At 36.7% G+C, this 19,450-nt stretch overlaps 1 protein-coding gene across 4 annotated transcripts in view; it reads left to right on the forward strand.

Moving 5' to 3' along the window:
* Positions 1 to 19,450, forward strand: part of EXOC4 (exocyst complex component 4) — an 828,468-nt gene that overhangs the window by 37,365 nt on the left and 771,653 nt on the right. For all 4 annotated transcript variants that reach the window (XR_009209424.1, XM_032761776.2, XM_032761777.2 and 1 more), the window contains one exon: positions 15,668 to 15,852. Coding sequence is in view for 3 of the 4 variants with exons in the window: in XM_032761776.2 (XP_032617667.1) it covers positions 15,668 to 15,852 (185 nt within the window). In the remaining variant the exon portion in view is untranslated. The remainder of the gene's footprint in view (positions 1 to 15,667; positions 15,853 to 19,450) is intronic.

Consider the following 19,450-nt stretch of genomic DNA (forward strand, 5'->3'; position numbering starts at 1 on the left):
ATTAATAATGGTTGGCCTTTGGCTGGGAGTTTGAGGCTGCAGTGAGTCATGATCATGCCACTGTACTCCAGCCTGGGTGATAGAGCAAGACTCTGTCTCAAAAAGAACCCCAATAAACAACAAAAAAAAATTGACTCTTGGGAGTGACAAAAGAATTGGTTATTTTCAGGATCTTATTCAAAGTGGCAGCTTCTTTAATAATAATGACTATAGGGTGTCTGATAGAAAAAAATTACTTTTCACCTTTAATGTTGATTTATGCATTATGAATGCATACTTGCCCTATATTATCAAGATTAAGCAATCAGAATAGATAAGCATGTATACATTTGTGTAGCAAATATACATCTATTTGAATCACGATTTTTTGGAGTGGGCTTGCTTTTAAGTAAGTACCACAGATTAAAATAGGTTGTTAGAATTTATTTCTGTGTTAATTATGTTCATTTTAGGATTTCAGATTTTTGTGTTATGATCTTTGTACCTAAGGGCTAATTTATTTACTTAAGGGCTAATCAATAATGAATACTGTCCCTTTTTTTCTGACATATTTTCCTCAAGACTCATTAAATAACTTCTTTAAATTCTTGGTTGTAAGTTACAGAAATTCAACTCTAGCTAGCTTAAGTAAAAATAATTGTTCGACTCATGTAACCAGTCTGCCAAAGGAATAGGCGTGTATGTGGAATGTCACCTGTGTGTTTTCTCTGCATGCCCTCTTCGTTGTTCTACTGAAGACTGGTCTCTTCATGTGTGAGGAAGGAGGTTGGGTACTGAGGGAAAACGGGGCATAGGCTATGTCTACATCTTTCCGCCTTTACAGAAGAAAATAATCTTTTTTTTTTTTTTTTCATAATTCAGAAATCTAGGGTTAGGAGCTAGATTGAGCCAGGTTGATCAATAAAACTATCTGGTTGGGGCAGGGGGCGTGGAATAGGGAGGAAGAACAGTCATGTCCAGAAAAGAGTGAGTTTGTAAGACACGTTTTCCGGAGGTTTTGTTTCATTTTCTGTTTGGTTGTTTATATATTCTAGATATTAACTCTTCTTGTGTGTTAGATATCTTCTCCCAATTGGGGATTTATCTTTTTCCTTTGTTTATAGTGTCTTTGTTATAAAGAAATTAAAAATTGTAATGCAAAACAATTTCTCAATTTCTCAGTATTTTTTACTATGTGATTTTTTTTTTTTGAGACGGTCTCACTCTGTTGCCCAGGCTGGAGTTCAGTGGCATGATCTCAGCTCACCACAACCTTTGCCTCCCAGGTTCAAGTGAGTCTCCTGCCTCAGCCTCCCAAGTACCTGGGATCACAGGTGTGTGCCACCACACCTGCCTAATTTTTGTGTTTTTAGTAGAGATGGGTTTTCACCATGTTGGGTCAGGCTGGTCTGGAATTCCTGACCTCAAGTGATCTGCCTGCCTTGGCCTCCCAAAGTGCTGGGATTACAGCCGTGAGCCACTGTGCCCGGCCTGTTATGTGATTTTTGATGCAAGAAAATTTTTTTACATCCCAGTGTCATAAGAGAGTCTCCTATGTTTTCTTCTTTAACCCATTGAAAGTCCATTTTTATATATGGTATCAACTGAGAATCTAATTTTATCTTTCTTCTATATAGTCAGTTGGCTCAGGCTGTTTATTGAATCCTTTTTCTACTGATTCATGATGCTATTTTGGTCACACAGCAACTTTTCACATATGCGTGGATCTGTTTCTGAGCTCTTTATTTTGTTTAATGGTATTATTTGTACATGCACCCAAACCATGCTGTTTTAACTCCTATAGCTTTATAATATATCTTGATAGGAAGTGAAGAGATTCTCTCATCTTGCTATTCAAAATTGTCTTTGTGGCCAGGCATGGTGGCCCACGCCTGTAATCCCAGCATTTTGGGAGGCTGAGGTGGGCAGATCACGTGAGGTCAGGAGATTGAGACCATCCTGGCCAACATGGTGAAACTCCATCTCTACTAAAAATACAAAATTAGATGGGTGTGGTGGTGCATGCCTGTAATCCCAGCTAGCTCGGAGGCTGAGGCTGGAGAATCACTTGAACCTTCAATAGCTAATGATTGAATTTAGGAGAATTATCTTTGCAATGTTAAGTCTTCTTATCTGTGAACATAATATTCCTTTCACTTATTAAAATCTTCATTTGTGTCCTTTAATAATGCTTAGCAATATATATAGTCCTTAGAGGTATCACATGTATTTTGTTAGATTTATTTCTAGGTATTTCATTTTTTTGTTGTTGTCTTTTAAAACAGTAGCTATTTATTTATTAAGGTTTCTAGTTACTGGTTGCTGGTGCGTAAGCATGTGATGTATTTTTCTTTTTTAATTGACCTTATATTTCCCTGAACTAATTCCCAATACTGTCTGCCTGGAAAGTGATGACTTGTTTTTTAAGACCTGGCTCAAATTTCATCAACTCTCTGAATGTCTCAGATATTCAGATAGCTAGGTGCTTTTCTTTATGTTTCCATAAGCTCATATGTTTCACTTTAATATAATTCCTTTTGTTTGTGTGGTAGGTCATTGAGGGTAGTGGTTGTGTCTTACCTATTTTTGTCTGCCCTGTTCCCAGCATAGTGTAGCTCATATAGTCAGAGTTCACAAATCATTAGCTAAATGGGAGACTATGTGGAAGACTGTAATACCACTACAGAGAGAAAAAGATATTTCTTTTGTGGGAGCTTTGTTCTGTTTTTTCTTCTCTGGTTATTTATTTGTTTTATTTATTTCTTAATGGCAAGGTTCTCTAGTGTCTAACCTTCCCTTTTTATAGTAATTAAATGAATGACAATGATAACAATAGCTAATATGTGTTGAGCACTTACTATGTCCTGGTACTATTTTAAATATGTTACATTTGTTAGCTTATTTATTTCAACAACTTCACTTCTGATATTACCATTTTATAACTGCATGTTCTGAGGAGTTGGCATATCCCAATAAACAATGATTTTTATATCCCAATATGCAAAAATTTCATGGAGGTAGGATTTAAAGTGCACTTAAAAGGTTGGAGATATCTTCAACTTGGTCTTTTGTATATAAGATTGAGTAGTAAGCTCTATAATTGCTCTTTCATTGGACTTCACATGAAAAACAATCACATTTTCTTTCTCCATGGTTATGTGCTGTTAGAAGTAAAATCTACTTAAGGCATCTCAAGGGTCCAAATCGAAATCTTTGCTAAAAGACATCAGAGGAAAGTGAAGACAAAACAATCTAGTCTTTCAAAACCCCCTGATTTCCTTGGATTTGTTTGTCAGAAGATTTTGCATTTCTATTTTAAGGCAGATGCAGATGCTTAGTAATTTAATCCCTACTCGGAATAGATTAATAAATCCAGAGTAAATAACTCTATGGTGACCCATTGCTCTTGGCAGCTCCTGCTATTCCTACTGCACCATCAGACTGGTCTGGTAGCTATAGGCTTGGCTTTTAGGTGAGATATTTGTTTCTCCTTTTGATATGATAACCGAGTATTGCACAAAATAATTAAATTGTCATGACAGGGAATGTCTGCAAATAGGTCTGGCCTTTTGTTTCTTTCTTCAAGGTAAACAGCTGCTGTTGGCTTATGAAAAGCTAAAAATGATCCAACAAGAAGCCTGTATCCGTCACATTGAAATCAGAGACTTGATTAATATTGTAGCCTGTAGCTTTGTGATATGTACGGTTTAAATTAGACCTTTGCAGTCATTGTGCTGGGTTGATGCAAGCACATTAATGACATAATTTCTGGTTGCAGCATCACATTTCTGCAGTCTGTCCTTTGTATTCCACTCACATTAATTGAAGTAATTTTGCCAGTGAAGCGTGTTTCAAACCTCTGCATTTAAATTGAAATTTTAATTCCCTTATTGTCTTGAAAAGACGGCTGAAGATGCCTTGTTACAGGTTTCATTATCACTCAAAACACTCCAGCTGCTGGTTCTAATGTACAAAGAGTGATTAATTCTGGGAAGAATTATTAATATAAGAATAGCAGCTTCTTCCCAGTGGCATGAGCCAACCAGGAAGGTATTTCATGATAGTTAATATTTTCATAAACTTTTTTTAAGGGAAAATGTGTGTAGAAGTCTGCATCAAACTAAAATTGCACAGATGAGCTTTGAAAACCACTTACACAAGTTCTGATTTATCATCCCTTAGAAGTCAATTCATAATTGCATTCAATCAGTGGAAACCAAGCCAGTGCAAATAGTTTTGAAGCACTTTAGCTGACAGTCACAAGGCTTGTGACTAAAATAATTTTTTCATTTCTAAGCCTTCCTGAGATTGTAGAGATTTTGAATGTCTCTTAATCATTTTGTCTGTCTTTATTTATATGCCTTTTAAAAAGAATCCATAGCTGTATAGTCAGATAAGGATTATTATGATAATTATAATAACAACTTATATTTATATAGTTGCCTTCTTCCCAGAGGATCCCAGAGTGCTTTGCTCAGAGAATGGTATTATGGAATTATTTCACTTACACTGTGTAAATGTGGCCATATCTGGGATAAAGAGATTAGGGCAGCTATTTAATTGAATAGTTTTCTAAGATCTTATGTAATAAAATAAATATATTTGTAGTATTTTTAGTTAACAAGATCCTTTGGAATTGGATAACATGGTGGGTTGTGAATGTCAGCATGGGTCTTAATTTGGGTTAGGTCGTCTGATGCTTGAATCCCAGCTTTGACTCTTAGTAGCTGGATGACTTGTGGTTAGTAATTTATCTTTGCCGAAAGCTGGAGTTAAGAATAATATATATCTCCAAGGGTTGTTGAATGGATTAAGTGAGATATTAAACTGTGTACATAAAGTATATGCAGTATAAAGTTTTTGAAATGTTATTTATAATCGATAAATTTTACTGATATTGTAGGAAATGATATGATGATTGCTTCCATGTTATGATCTCAAAAACTGCCTTGGAGGTGGACTTCTTTTGAGCTAGTAAAAGTTGAAGTAGGGTTGGATTAAGCAGTTTTGATTCCTTTTTTTCTTGGCCTAACATGAATGTACCTAAATGAAAGACCAGCCCACCTTTTTTAAAGTTAAAGGAACTCTTGTGGGCGGATAGGGTTTTTCTCAGAAAGCACTTCTAGTCTTCTCTAACAATTCTGTGTTATATTTCTAGGATTTGGCATGGACAAATTTCAGATTCTGTGTTATCAATTACCTACTCGGCTTACATTAAAAATATGTTCATAGGGTACGCATTGATTGTATAATTCTGAGCAATGTAATTTGTTGGTAAAGTATCCAAGATGAGCTTGTAAAATCTACTTTTAGGTAAATAAATATGTTAATCCACTAGGTATCATCACTAGATAAAAGCCAGGTCAGTACTGGAAGGTGTTTGTCATCAGCACATTTTAGTGTTAGAAGAGTTGGTGTTAAGCTGTTGTTTCTGTGAGTGCTTAGATAGCAGGACCAGTGGACCAGTGAGGTTGCTTCTATTTGTGTCAATAAAACTGTGTCATTAGCAAATAGACTGATCTTATTTTCTCTTCTTTATGCGCAAGGAATGGGTGATCATGCATCCACTGCGAAATGATTAATGTGCAAGCAAGAAAAAAGGGAGCCAAAACATACATACATCCCTTTTATCTGGCTTGAAAGTTTCTGAGATCTCACAGAACTGTTTTTTCTTATTACTCGGAGAAAAGTATCGATGTGAAAGCTCCGTAGATAACAGGAGCTGGAATATTCTAGTGAGCTTATTGGACTAAACCTGAAAGTGGTTCAGTGACTGTAAAACAATGTTCCAGTATTCCGTATGGATTTTCCACAACATGATAAAAATATATCAGTGATCAATAATGAAATAGCCATTACTAAAGCCCATCTGTTCCTAGTGTAGAAGAGCAGCTTGAAAGACTGAGGCCAATATTCTATGCTAATAATTTATCAGGAAAGAATCTGGCACATACTTTGATAAAGAGACAAATGATTGGGTCTTTAACGTGATAATGCCATTGTTGATAACTTCTGTTGTTTGTATGTGTATGTGTGAAGGTGGCCTTAACCTTGGAGGATATTACTTGCTAGTGGGAAGAGACAGATGGTGAACAAATAGTGTCTCTCATATTATGTTAAGTACTATGGAGAAAACTACAATAAGACAGGGAGACTGGGAGTACTGGGGATTGGGGTAGGGGTAGTGTGGTTTGCTATTTAAATAGGGGTGGTCAGCTGTAGCTGCTTTTAGCCGCATTTGGGACCCCCCTTCATTCTTCTCTTCCCTTCAAAAAGATTTAGGAAAAGCTGAAAACAAAATGAGTAACTTTGTTTTTTTATATCTATAATTGAGTAGGTTTGTGACAGCTTTATTTTTCTCTTATAGAGTAAAAGTGCAGGGCTTTGTGGTAGCTGTTTTTCATGCTGCTCAAGGCCCTTTATATTTGTTTTTGAAGGCTGGGGTTTTTAGAAACCAGATTGTTTGATAGGCACCTGGTTATTGTATTTGTTTTCCTTTTTTTTTAATTTTGCTTTTTTATCTGCTATTCATTTGCCTCTTTTATTTTAAAGCCAATGGAAATTCTGTTTTATTGCACTAAAGCCTACGAGGTTCAGCAATTTCCATTTGGCTTGCTTGGCTATGGGGCAGTGATTCCCACACTGCACATTAGGGGATCTTGCAAGAATTCTAAACTCAGGTCACATCCCAGACCGGTTAAATAAAAATCTCTAGGGGTGGGCCACTGACTTCAGTTATTGACATTCTCCAGGTAATGCCAATATGCAGACACAATTGGAACTATTGGTGTAGGGTATAGCTTGTTCTGTGGAGTTCAGCAAAACTTATTGTCCTGGTCTTCATTTAGCAACAGTGCTAAGTAGTTGGAAACCAAGTATTTATGTAAGACACACATCACATGGTGATACTCACATTTATGTAGAAGTTTATTGTTTGAAGTTGCTTCGTTGCCATACTTTATTGTGGTTTTGGGATAGAGCTAATGAGTATTTGGCTTTTATTCTGATTTTATAGTCTGATTATTTGGTCAAATTGGTTTAGTAGTTAAATGAGATGATTTAGTAGTTAACTCACTTAGTTTTTAAATGAGATGATTCTCCATGTTTGGACTGACTTACACTCTTCAGAACTGTCATTTTGATGCTCTGATTTGTGCATCTTTGCTGTGGGTCCTGATATGACCTACTGCAGGGATTTAGTGGATTGAAATTAGAGAATATGTTTATTAATTTACAAGTGGTGACTATGTATAGTGTGTCATAGTGGAAACAAAGTGGATTTAAAAGCAAGAAGTTCTTAATTCTAGTCCTGAATCAACAACTTACCAGTTCCTTGAGCTTAGATAAATAAATTACATTATCTCTCTGTTTTAGTATCCTGATCTGTAGAACCGATAAACAGATACTTACCTGTCTACATTATAGAATGGTTATGAGAATAAAAGTGAAATATAGTACAGGAAAAGTACTTTGTAGAATATAAAGCAGTATAAAAATTAAAAATGGTGTAGGTGTCATCGTCGTCATTTCCCCGTGCCGGGTAAAAAGAAAATGCAGGAGTCTGGGCTTGTTTACACTGAGCAGCATTTCTATTCTGGTGCTACCATCATTAATGCATACCTGTTTTAATCAGATAAACCAAGTGTGACTGTGTTTGCACACTTGAGTCTACAGGAAGAATGCTCTAAGTCAAGAATAATACCTAAGTCGTTTGCTGCCATCCTCCATCATATTTCTGGTTTCATCCTCACATATGACCTTTCTTGAACAGATTTTTGATTGGTCAGTCTGTGGCCAGATGGGAACTAGATATTTGTGTAAATTGCAGCTGATGACAACCCATGTTGTTGATGGGGGACTTCAGTCTCAACTTGATGATGGTCTGAGAATGCTAATCAGTAGCTTTTGCTTGGCTTGACAAGATAGGAGGAGCTTGTTAAAGAAGTCTATTTTCTCTGAGATTCATCCCAATACTAATGACTTGTGGTTGCCTAGCTCTTGAAATGAAAAAAGCCATATTCCTCTATCATTCCTTTGTGGGATTTTAATAGTTCATGTTAGTAAAGAGCTGTGTAAGTGCTGAGCATTTCTAATGGATTTGGGGCTCTTGCAGAGTGTGGGCGAAATTGTCTTGATTGAAGTGCGAGCCTGAAGTGATTCTGAGACCTCCTTTGCCAACTCTTAAAAAGAGAGTTGTTCTGTAACTTTTTCTTGTCCCGGAGTAACAAATAACATGATGTGGTGAGTGACTTTAGGACGCTTGTTAAAAGAGAATGGCTTTTCTAGTGGTCTCTTCTATTGGATTTGTAGTAGAAACCTAGGTTTTAATGCTCTCTTACAGAGCGCTGATGGGAACTGGGAATTGAAGGGACCATGAGGTAAGGAACAAAAGAGGTTGTTTTTCTAAGCTTTCCTATGAGCAGTTTACAATTATCTTTCTCTTACCGTGTTAAGTATAGTTGAATTTCATCAGGAAGGTAATTGTGAACAGATCTGTTACAAGGCCTTTCAGAAGAAATAAGGCTCTTAATGTGGAATTATGCATCAGAACCCCTCGAACTATGCATAGCTTAGGACTTGGGATCTACTTCTAGAATTTTATTTTAAAGAAAGAATTAAGAATTATAACTGTTTTGTGTTACAAATATGTATACAAGGATACTTATCACAGTAAGATCTATGAAAGTAAAAAGATTAGCAATGACTTAAATATAGGGAATTGGTTTAAGTTATTGTATATTCATACTCATGGACTAGTATGAAAATACTAAATACAATGTTTAGGATAGGCACATGCTCCCAGTGTATTGCCAAATGGAAAAAGCATGTTTAAAAACAAGTATTTTTGCAAACACTTTGCATGGAAAAATGATTGGAAAGAACTAGGTTAAAATATTATATATTATTGCATCAGATGAGTGACAATATGATGATCTTTTTCTTTTGTAATTTTCTGTGTTTTTCAAGTTTTCTTGGTTGAGTAGGTATTATTTTTGTAATTTGGGAGAAATGCCAAGCTTAAGAAAAAATACCATTCTAGGCCTGACTTTTTTTTAGTCTGTGAAATTAGGGTGGGACCCCAGTCTTGAAAACCTTTAAAGGTTTCTTTCAATAGAAAATTCTTAGTTTTCATCTCTCAAATACTGCCGTTCTGTGAGGCTCAGGCTGATAGGGTATCTTAGAAGGCTTGGCTGTCTCTACTTCAGGAGGGGAAAAAAAAAAAGATTACTTTCACTTTAATAAAATATGGGAATTATTTGTGGCAGAATGCCCTGATGTTAAAGGGGGAAAAACAAAAAACCAACAACAAAAGAGGGAGCCCCGAAGAATGCTTAAGAATAGCTTAATAAAATGGTATGCTTTTAGAACAAGTCCACATTTCATGGTAGTAATAGGGTGAGATCTTTCATGAAGGAAGAAGTCACATTTGATCCTGTTTTCGAGTTTTATTTTCTAAGATAGATCTGGAGATACTTTAAAGAATAAATTCACAAGTAAAGGGCCTTTTCTTTGACAGCACTTTATCTTGCAGGCCCCCCTCCCTTCATTCACTTATCAATAACTTCATCTAATTTGCGTTATCCTGTAAATTCCATTATCTCCCTGGCAGTCTATTGCATTAAGCCCTTAGTACCTAATATCGCCTCATTTACATTGACATATGCTTGACCTCAGTCCTTCTCCTCTCTTTGTTAATGCACCAACAAGCACTGATATCTCTGGAGCATTATCATTTGCTGTTAGCTCAACTAATAACAACCCTTCATTTGAGCTGATGAAGGTTTATTAAATAAAAACATGCAGTAACCCTGGCAGTAATGAAGGGAGAAGGGAGGTAAACAGCATCCTTTTTTTAATGGTGAGAGGACACCAAGTCTGCTTTATAGGTATTGGGTTTCCTAAGGGAGATAGGGCACCTGAATGGGTCTGATCGATATTATCAGGCTGATTCAAGAATGGGCATTTTTGATTGTCTTACTTGATCACTGTTGATTAGCATATAGGCTGAGGAGTTAGGAGAAAAAAGTATTCTTGCCCCAGGCACTTGGCCTTGCTCCTGATGCAGCTATCTTTGGAACTCTGTCTTCAGTACCAGACTGTCAGTAACCCTGCGGCTTTCAGGCAGTGGCAAAGCTTGGCCATAGGGAGCCAGACACATCATCTTAGTCTTCTCCAGTGAAACTGAAATCAGAGGTTGTTTTTCCCATAGATCCTGCAAGAGTCCCTGAAACCTTCACAATAGCCCTGACCCTTGAATGAATCCCCTTTATTTTCCCTTTCATGTCCCATACTCTTATTCCCCCTGACCACCATTTTTACATGAAGACCAGTCTACTGGTGTCATGCTGTAAACAAAAGTTACGTGGATGCTGTTATTAGGTTTGTATTAACAGTTGGGAATTTTGGGTTCACTTGCTTGCACATTTATGTCACATACATATATATTGTGGTATATTGTACTAGTAAAATTGTTCCTAGTTTATCTGATGCAGTTAAATACATAGAGTTCTGTAAAGGCTACAATGTACTGCAAAGAGTGCTGTTATGTCCCAGATGTATCAAAGCTTTCAGACTTGCTGCTACAGCTGTTAGGTTGGACCATAGGAAATAACCAATATTTGATCATTTTTAACTTGTAAAAACAGTATTTTCTTATGGTTCAAGTTAATAATGTGATAGATACCATGTTTTTTTTTTTTTCTCCTAAGTTTCATTGTTTGTTTTACTAGTTTCTGTCTAAGATAAAAATGATAAAAATTTCCAACTTGGGAAAAATAAGATGTAGCAAAGTAGAAATAGTTGGTGAGTGAATGATCTGGGATTCTTGGCTCCTGTGTGATAAATATCTTCGCTGCTTGCTTAGACGTGAGTCGGAATAATTCCACATTCACTGGGAGACCTGGAGGCTTCTTGTGCCCACCCAGGACTCCCTGATCCTGAAGGTGGACACTTGGGGGTGGAGGGCCCTCTAGGGGAGCAGGCCCTAAAACCACTGGAGGTTGCCTTCCAGCAGTGCAGGGGCAGTCAGCGGCAGGTGGGTGACCTGGGCACTAAGTAAATCTAGGCTTCAGGGCATGTTTCTTTTGTTCATAAAGAGATTTTGTGATGTTCTTATTAAATAGTTGAGACTGCTCAAAAAGTTTAACTGTGTCTTATATATATGTAGGAAGGGGGAAGGTATCAATTCTCTGGAGTAGCCTAATTTCATATCTTTTTACTGCAACTCCAAGGTAGAGCATGGCAACATTTTCAGAATGGTTATGTTGTCTTGCTAGAAAGATGCTTCCTTTAGGGAGATTTACTGACCTAGTGAAAAGTGATAAAACATTTTAGAACCATATAATTTTCAGAGTCCTCAAGGAAATATTTGTTTTGGATTCAACAGTGGCAATACATTTGCTTTCCTTAGGGAACAGTGTTGCCAAAATAAGCATTTTCATTAGTTACCAGATGGTTTAGTTATCAGTTGTGTTTTTTGTTTATACATCAGTTTTTCTTCCTTTTTTGGCTTGAACCTTATTTCTCTTCAGAAACAGTTACTCATGTCATTTACCTTTGTGTGTCTTACTTACCTCAACTAGAAAAATAAAAAGATCAGTAGTTTCTTTTACAACATTTCTTCAACAAAGCAGCTGCTGAGAATGGCCAAATTTAGTGTTCCTCCAAAATATTTACAGTGGTTCATGTCAGAACACAAAACTAGATCTTTTTACCTGATAAGCGTGATTAAGATTGGCTAAAGACAAGCATTTAACCAGGAAATAATTATTTCCTGTATTTTACACTAAAATGAAGTTGAGAAATAGACATTGGGAAAGAAAATTCAAGGGTATGATAGTTCCTAATTGCAAAGATCTTCCTTTGTTGTAGACTTATATCTCAATTCAGGCAAATTTTTTTGAATTCTTGATTATATACATTTTAACTGTGTGTTTGAGCTATTCTTTTAGGTATAGAAACATTTTTTAGAATTTTTGTTTTCTTACATGGATAGGTTTCTAATAGCAAAACATGCTTTCCTGTTCAATATCATGTGATAAAACATTTGGAAAATGTTTGCTTATCTTCATAATCCTAAAGGAAATATTTATTTTCAATTCTAAAACAGATTTCTATTGTCTATCTGAACAGTTTCCAACTGTGTTGACTAGAACATTAATATTCTATTAGATGGTAATAGGTGTTCTGTGAAAAATTTCACTGGTAATGGTATCTTTTTTCCTCCAAAATGCATTTAAAAATACTTATATCTATCTATCTATATGAAGAATTCTAAATACATTTAGGTGACTCATTATTATATAGTAATCTAACTTAAAGAAACTGTGAGATATACCTGATAATTCTAGGAGGTCATATTAGAGATCATTTGGCTCATGAATGCATGGTGTTTGATTTGTGAATAGAGGAATAGACAGCATTTACCAATTCACTGTACCATGGATGTTGTCTGTTTAGTCGTTCATCTGCTATGTTTTATCCTGTAATTTTAATATATATTTGTGACATTATTCAGTGTTGCGTGTCACACTTATGAACCTGTTTTTTTTTATAATTTCTTATAGCAGCTACCCTGTGAGACTATCTTGTTGCTGTCTACATTAATCCAACTGTGTCTTTTTAATTTCTGTTAATCTCATCAGTGTGTTATTTAAAAGGTACTCTGTAGTCATTACGTTTGGAAAAGTGCAGTAATTTATACAGTGACCACTTCCCATACATTAAAACAATCTTTTTATCATGAATTATGCACATTCCTAAATACAGATGATTATTTTATTATTTCTAGTAAATCTCAAATCTTAGTAAATATCTGGAAACTGCACCTCCCCAGTACAACAGAATTCTGTCAGTGGTAGTCTGTTGGGTTGACTGCTGCCTCACCAACTTTTCCTTTGTGTGTAAACTTTACGTTTCAAACTCCTTAAAACCAGATAAGATAAATGTTAGGGCTGGGTGCAGTGACTCACTCCTGTAATCCCAGCACTTTGAGAGGCCAAGGTGGGTGGATCACAAGGTCAGAAGTTTGAGACCAGCCTGGGCAACAAGGTGAAACTCTGTCTCTACTAAAGATACAAAAAATTAGCTGGGCATGGTGGCAGTCATCTGTAATCCCAGCTACTCGGGAGGCTGAGGCAGGAGAATCACTTGAACTCAGGAGGTGGAGGTTGCAGTGAGCCGAGATTGTGTCATTGCACTCCAGCCTGGGTGACAGGGTGAGACTCCATCTCAAAAAAAACAAAAAAAAAAAGATAAACGTTAGGTTTCCAAACATATATTCTAGAGAGCAAATGTTGCATTGACAACTATTTTCTTTAAATTGGTTTGAGTACCACTTAGTATGGTTAGAGTAAGGGAAGACAGTGGCCTTGTCCAGCTTCCATAGTTATAGCTTTATAAATAGACTATTAATAAGTGAAGGCCAGAAATAAAACACAGTGTTTTCTTATAGAAATAAGAGACTATTCTCTTTTCTCTTTTGTGGTAAGGTTTTCAAATTTTTGAAGTTCTGAGACTACCTTTGATAATATATGTTATTATGTTATCTTGTATTTTGGGTCAAGGAAATATATTCAAAGTTTGTCATTTAAACGGTTACAATAGCTCAAAGAAGGAAGGAACACTTACGAAGGAAGGAACACATACTGAAATTGCTTCACTAAAACATGTTGGGAATACTCTTTGAGGTTTCTTTATTCATGGAATAAATAGGTACTGTTAAAAATAATTTCAGTGAGCACTCAGGAGGTGCCAGGCACTGCGCTAAGTGTTTTACCTGAATTTTTACCTTTAATTTAATTAGGTGGCTTTGAAAGTTGACACTTGTCATAAAATTCTGCATTTGGAACATGTACTGTTTGGGTTAAAAATCTTCATGTAAATTCCTACAAACAAATCAAGTGTGGATGTGCAGCGGGTGGTTTTTAAGCTTAAATATCTCAGCTGGATTTAATTACCTTAAGGGATAAGGCTACATGATGGGCCAGTGGTTTACCAAATTATTTTTCATTTTCTGGATTTCAGTGTCACTGAAAGTTAATGCATCCTCTTTTCTCTGCTAGAGACCCGAGTTAAAATCCATTTTAGGGCATAAGTGTAAATGAATTTGTTGTTGTTTTTCCCTCCTTGGGGACACTGGTCATTTTGTGAGGCTGCGTTTCCATTTGGAATTGCTGGCAGCTTGCTCTGGGCCCAGGGGCTCTCATAGCAGGGGCAGTTGCAAGTCAGCGTGAAAATGAACTGGTAGGCCTCAGAGGGCAGAGCTGGCCCAGGGCTTGTCACTCTTCCATTCCTTGATTCTTTCTTGGTTAACTTAAGGAAACGTATTTGCTACTGACATTTGATTATAGCACATCACAAAACAAGTGATGTGGTTGTGGATAAGCCATCACATTTTCTTTACCATTTCAGGCTGGTTTATATTTGGCAGCTACAAAGGTTTCCCTGTTCACTGTCCACAGACTCCTAGATGACTCCTTAGACTGCTGTAGATGTGTGATCAACATTTTTGATCACCAATGTGTTTCATGGCTTTAATTACCTATTGTTTTAGTGTAAATGGTTCATTCTTTAGGAGCATGTTTGTATCCATAATTACATTTAAGGGTTTTACCCTGAAGTATTATTAGTTATTTCCTTTATCTGTACTTATTAGGAATATTTAGTATAACCTAAGCAGGGAATAATACGCATAGCATTTCATCCCTGAGGGAGCTTACTTGTGTTCTTTCCCTCTAAGCTCATCCTGTCATTTCTATTTTCTCTCAAAGAATAGCACCTAGAGTATGCTCTTTAAGCTTTCTTTGAAAAGATACAAGATCTTTATACATAAAAACAAACATAATTTTGTGTACATGAATAAATGGGATCATATCATTCCCCCTTTTTCTTTTCCCTTTGCAGATGTCACTTTGAGTTTCAAAGTGAGTTGGTTGCTCCAGGTTCCCTGAATCCTTTGTGTTCTCCATTTATTGTAGGCATTCCTATACCAGTTTGATTTATCCAGTCCTTTTGTCTTGAAAATCTCCCAAACCACTTTGCACCGGGAGTATCTTCCTCTTCATGTTCTGTCTTCCAGTCACCATTCATATCCCATTTCTTCTATCAGACTGAATCAGGACAAGGGCAGGTGATGACAACTATTGTCCACTTGTAGCATTCATGTAAAAAAATGTATTTACCTCTGTGTGATGTGTATTTGAAAAGAAGTGAGAGAGAGCCCGACTCTTGGTAAGCACAAAGAGTCATGATTGCTGTGAGAACAAGTTCTCTTTAAAACATTTATATAGTGTGCTTTTTTTAAAGCCTTAGTTTAAAAAAGCTAACTTTGAGTAAAAGTTGATTAAACCATTAGTACATGGGATTCTTGTGAGAATGTGAATGATAGTATCATTTAAATAGGGAGGTCTTTTTACATGTGTCCATTGACAGGTGTGTGTGGGCATAAATAGTTTGCTGTGGTGCTGTGTATGCTTTCATGTTTATCTTTGTCTAGATAATTTTATCATTATCTAAGGTGAGAAAAACTCTCCCCTGGCCACATTATACTCTACAAAGTCTTTTATATGCTGATAAAGTTCTTGTAAGCTCCCTTTTGTTAGTATCTTTTTAAGACGTCTTTCTTATTTATAATATTGCCAGGTTATTAAGTTGTGCTTAATTGTCTTTTGTTTTTTTTTCTTTTCAGGTGTCAGCAGTTGAGTCTTTGGAGGGCCCCCTGCTCCAGGTGGAAGGACTGAGTGACCTTCGACTAGAGCTTCACAGCAAGAAGATGAACCTCCACTTGGTTCTCATAGATGAACTACACCGGCACCTGTACATCAAATCGACTAGCCGAGTTGTGCAGCGTAACAAGGAAAAAGGGAAAATCAGGTTAAAGAGGCTCTTTGCTATAAGTGTCTTGTGGCAGTGTAGGATTGGAAGGAATATTTTTTGTTTCCCAGAATGTCATTGTAGTTTGTTTTACTTTTCCTTTAATGTACTGTCTCTGAAACTTGAGGATGGTTTTATAATAGCAAATACTCCATGGTCTGAGAGGCTGACATTTGAAGTTTGTTCATTCATTCATTCTACATTTATTATGGTCCTTTTCTGTAAGGATATATAAGAAGCATTTACTGTGGGTCTCATATTCTGGATCAGAGACATTGGTACATCTCAGAAGGAAGTAGAAAAATTCTTAAATTGGACTGTGAAGTCAGCCTAATTAAGAAATGTAGATATATTGGCTGGGTGCAGTGGCTTATGCTTGTAATCCCAGCACTATGAGAGGCCGAGGTGGAAGGATTGCTTGAGCCCAAGAGTTCAAGACCAGCATGAACAACAGAGCAAGACTCTGTCTCTACAAAAAAAAAAAAAGGCCAAAATTAGCTGGGTATAGTGGTGTGCCCCTGTAATCCCAACTACTCCAGAGGCTGAGATGAGAGGATGGCTTGAGCCCAGGAGTTTGAGCTGCAGTGAGCTATGATTTCTCCTCTGTGCTCTAGCTTGAGCAACAGCGAGGAGACCCGATCTCTTAAAAAAAAAAAAAAAAAAGGCAAAAAGAAATATAGATGTATTGACTGAATGATAAGATTCTTTGTTACTTAGGGTTATGTTCAGCTTTAGGTTGTCCTTTTTCTGGAATAGTTTAGGAAAGATTCAGAGAGAACACTTTTATTCCTTGGTTGGTTGTAGCATAGCCCTATATTTAATGGCCTGGGTAGTCTCAAGAAATTCATTAGGTTAGTAGAGGCCTGGTAGGGAATAAGACTAGATCTTAAGATGGTAGAACATTGGAATTTTTGACATATGTTAGATAGCTGTGCATAGTACATGTCCTTCCAACATTCCTTTAGAATAGACAGATCTTTTCAGAGGGCACTTTAGCACTATCTACTGAAATATACATGTTCACGCTTTTTCATTCAGATATAGACAAGAGGAGCACTGGAAGCAGTGCGCGCTGGGAATGAAGTCTTTCAAGTCTTATCCTGTTTGAACAAAAAATGCCAAATTTGCATGTGATGCTTCAGTTTGATCTGACAGAGAAAGAGAAGTTGCTACCTCTTTTCAGCAGATAGGCACTAGAAAAACTTCTGCGAGGCACACAGATTTGATATGTACCTGAGACATAACTTCAAGACTAGCTCTGAATAGGGTATCTGTCAGTACCTCAGCAGAGAGTGAAGTGGTGGATAGGAGAAGTGCTAAGGAATTCTTTCGACAATGCCTGGTGGTAAATAGCAGATCTGAAGAGATTTCTTCCCATACAAGGTTAAGTAATAAAATCACTATGGTCCTGTGAAAATATTCCATATTATAAGGGAAAATGAGCATTACTTTGAGGTCTCAGAGGAAGAACACTTATTTAAAAATTTATGTAAAGCAAGCAAGAAACATTTAAGAGACTTAAGCTCAAGGTGTCTCAAAAAATACAAGAAACACAATGTAGTAGACTATTCAGAATAATCACTCCTTTCTCGTCTACTTTAGTAGGAGAGGAGTATTTCCTACCCTTTGGTTTTGGGGCCTTGGCTTTTGCCTTCATTAGGGTACATGACACAAGCAGGGGCTTCAAACTTGCTTATGCTGTTGAGTGTGGCCTTTCCTGCAGCTGCCATTGCCTTGCTGTCGGTCCCAGGAGAAGGGTGAGAGACACATGGAACTGACCGAAGATCAGCAGACCTGCCTAGCCTGCATCAACCAACCACCAAAATGTATGCTTATTGTTGAACATTATTGAGATTTTGTGGTTGTATGCAGTAAGCGCATAGCTTCTATGAAAACAGTAACTGAGAGCTACAAGAACAGAGTGAGGAGAGATGCTAACAGAGGTAACTAAAACATGAATAAAATGTAAGGAAACCAAAATGAAGTAGGGAAATTTAAGTCTTTAAAACTTTAGAGAGAAGATCTGAATCACTGATGTGGAGGGAAAACTTTTCATGATGAAGAGGAAAAAGACAAGATGCCAAAAGGAAGATGATAAATATGAAAGATGAACAGTGGTCAATCCAGTGGTTTTAGGGTTTCCAGAGAATCACACTAAAATGATAGTGTTTGGGGCTGAATTATGTTCCCCCTAAAATTCATATATTGAAATCCTAGTCCCCAGTACCTCAGAATATGACTGTATTTGGAAATAGGGTCTTTTAGAAAGTAACTAAGTTGAAATGAGGTCATTTGTGTGGGCTCTAATGCAGTAGGACTGATGTCCTTATAAAAAGGAAATTTGACACACTTGGAGGGAAGACCATGTGAAGACACAGGGTCGAAGATGGTCACCTACAAGCGAAGGAGGGAGGCCTCAGAAGAAACCAACTACGCCCACACCTTGATCACAGACTTCCAGCCTGCAGAACTGTGAGAAAGTAAATTTCTGTTGTCTAAGCTATCCAGTCTGTGTTACTTTATTATGGCAGTGGGAGTGAACTCAGACAGAGGGGATCAGAAGCAATAATTACAGTATAAATAAAGAAACCTACTTAAAACAGGAAAACAAGACCTTGGTCTGCAAGTTGAAAGAATTTAAGGTAAAATTAATAAAAAAAGTTACTGTTAGATATAATCTGGAAATTTTTATGATTTTCAAAAACAAATTTTATAAACACCAGGAAGAAATATTATGTGATCTGAAGTGATAGAGATAATTATTTGCCCACCCAATATCCATTCTTCCCTTCATTTTTAATGACAATCTTTATTTTGTTCCTGGTGGCTATAGGCCCGGCTAAAAGGCCACATTTTCTATCCTCCTATATAGCTAGAGGGTGATTAGTGGGACTTCAGTTTGCAAGCTGTTGAATGGGGAGGTCATTAATTTTTCAAAGATACCAATTAAACTGGTATGCTCACTCTTTTACCCTTCATTTGCCTTTCTTTACTTTCTATCTGGGACATAGATTGGTGCCATCAAGCCATCCTAGACACAAGGTGACCTTGAGGATAGAAGCCACATCTGAAACTCCACGATCACCTTGACCTTCTTTTCTAGCCCTGGATGGGGTACCTCTTTAATATGAGAGGAAGTCTTTGTTTTACTCAGACCACTATTATTTGGTCTTCTTTTTATACACTTAAAACCAGTAAGGAGCAAAAATCAGGCTCACCAGGATTTGCTGAATACTAAATGCTAGAAGACAATAGAACAAAATCTATAAAGTTGAATGGAGAAGAGTTGAGACCAAAGACTTCTCTACCCAGCCAAGGGGACATTGATATGCATAGGTGACTGAGAGACATTCTCAGATATGAATTTATAATAAAAAAATTAGTATTCTTTTTCTGAGCAAAATTCTCAGAGATAAACTGTAAGACATACAACCAGAGAACAATAAAGTTGGAGGTAGTTTGAAACAACTTTGAGGGCCACATACCATTAAATGTGTACATGTATATATATGTAAGTAACTGACAAATATATTTTTACAAGATTGAGAATATCAGCTAAAAACCATTGTTGAAAAAAAGGTCGGCCGGGTGTGGAGGC

Source organism: Hylobates moloch, unplaced genomic scaffold, assembly GCF_009828535.3.
Source record: "Hylobates moloch isolate HMO894 unplaced genomic scaffold, HMol_V3 SCAFFOLD_1, whole genome shotgun sequence".
NCBI classification, from domain to species: domain Eukaryota; kingdom Metazoa; phylum Chordata; class Mammalia; order Primates; family Hylobatidae; genus Hylobates; species Hylobates moloch.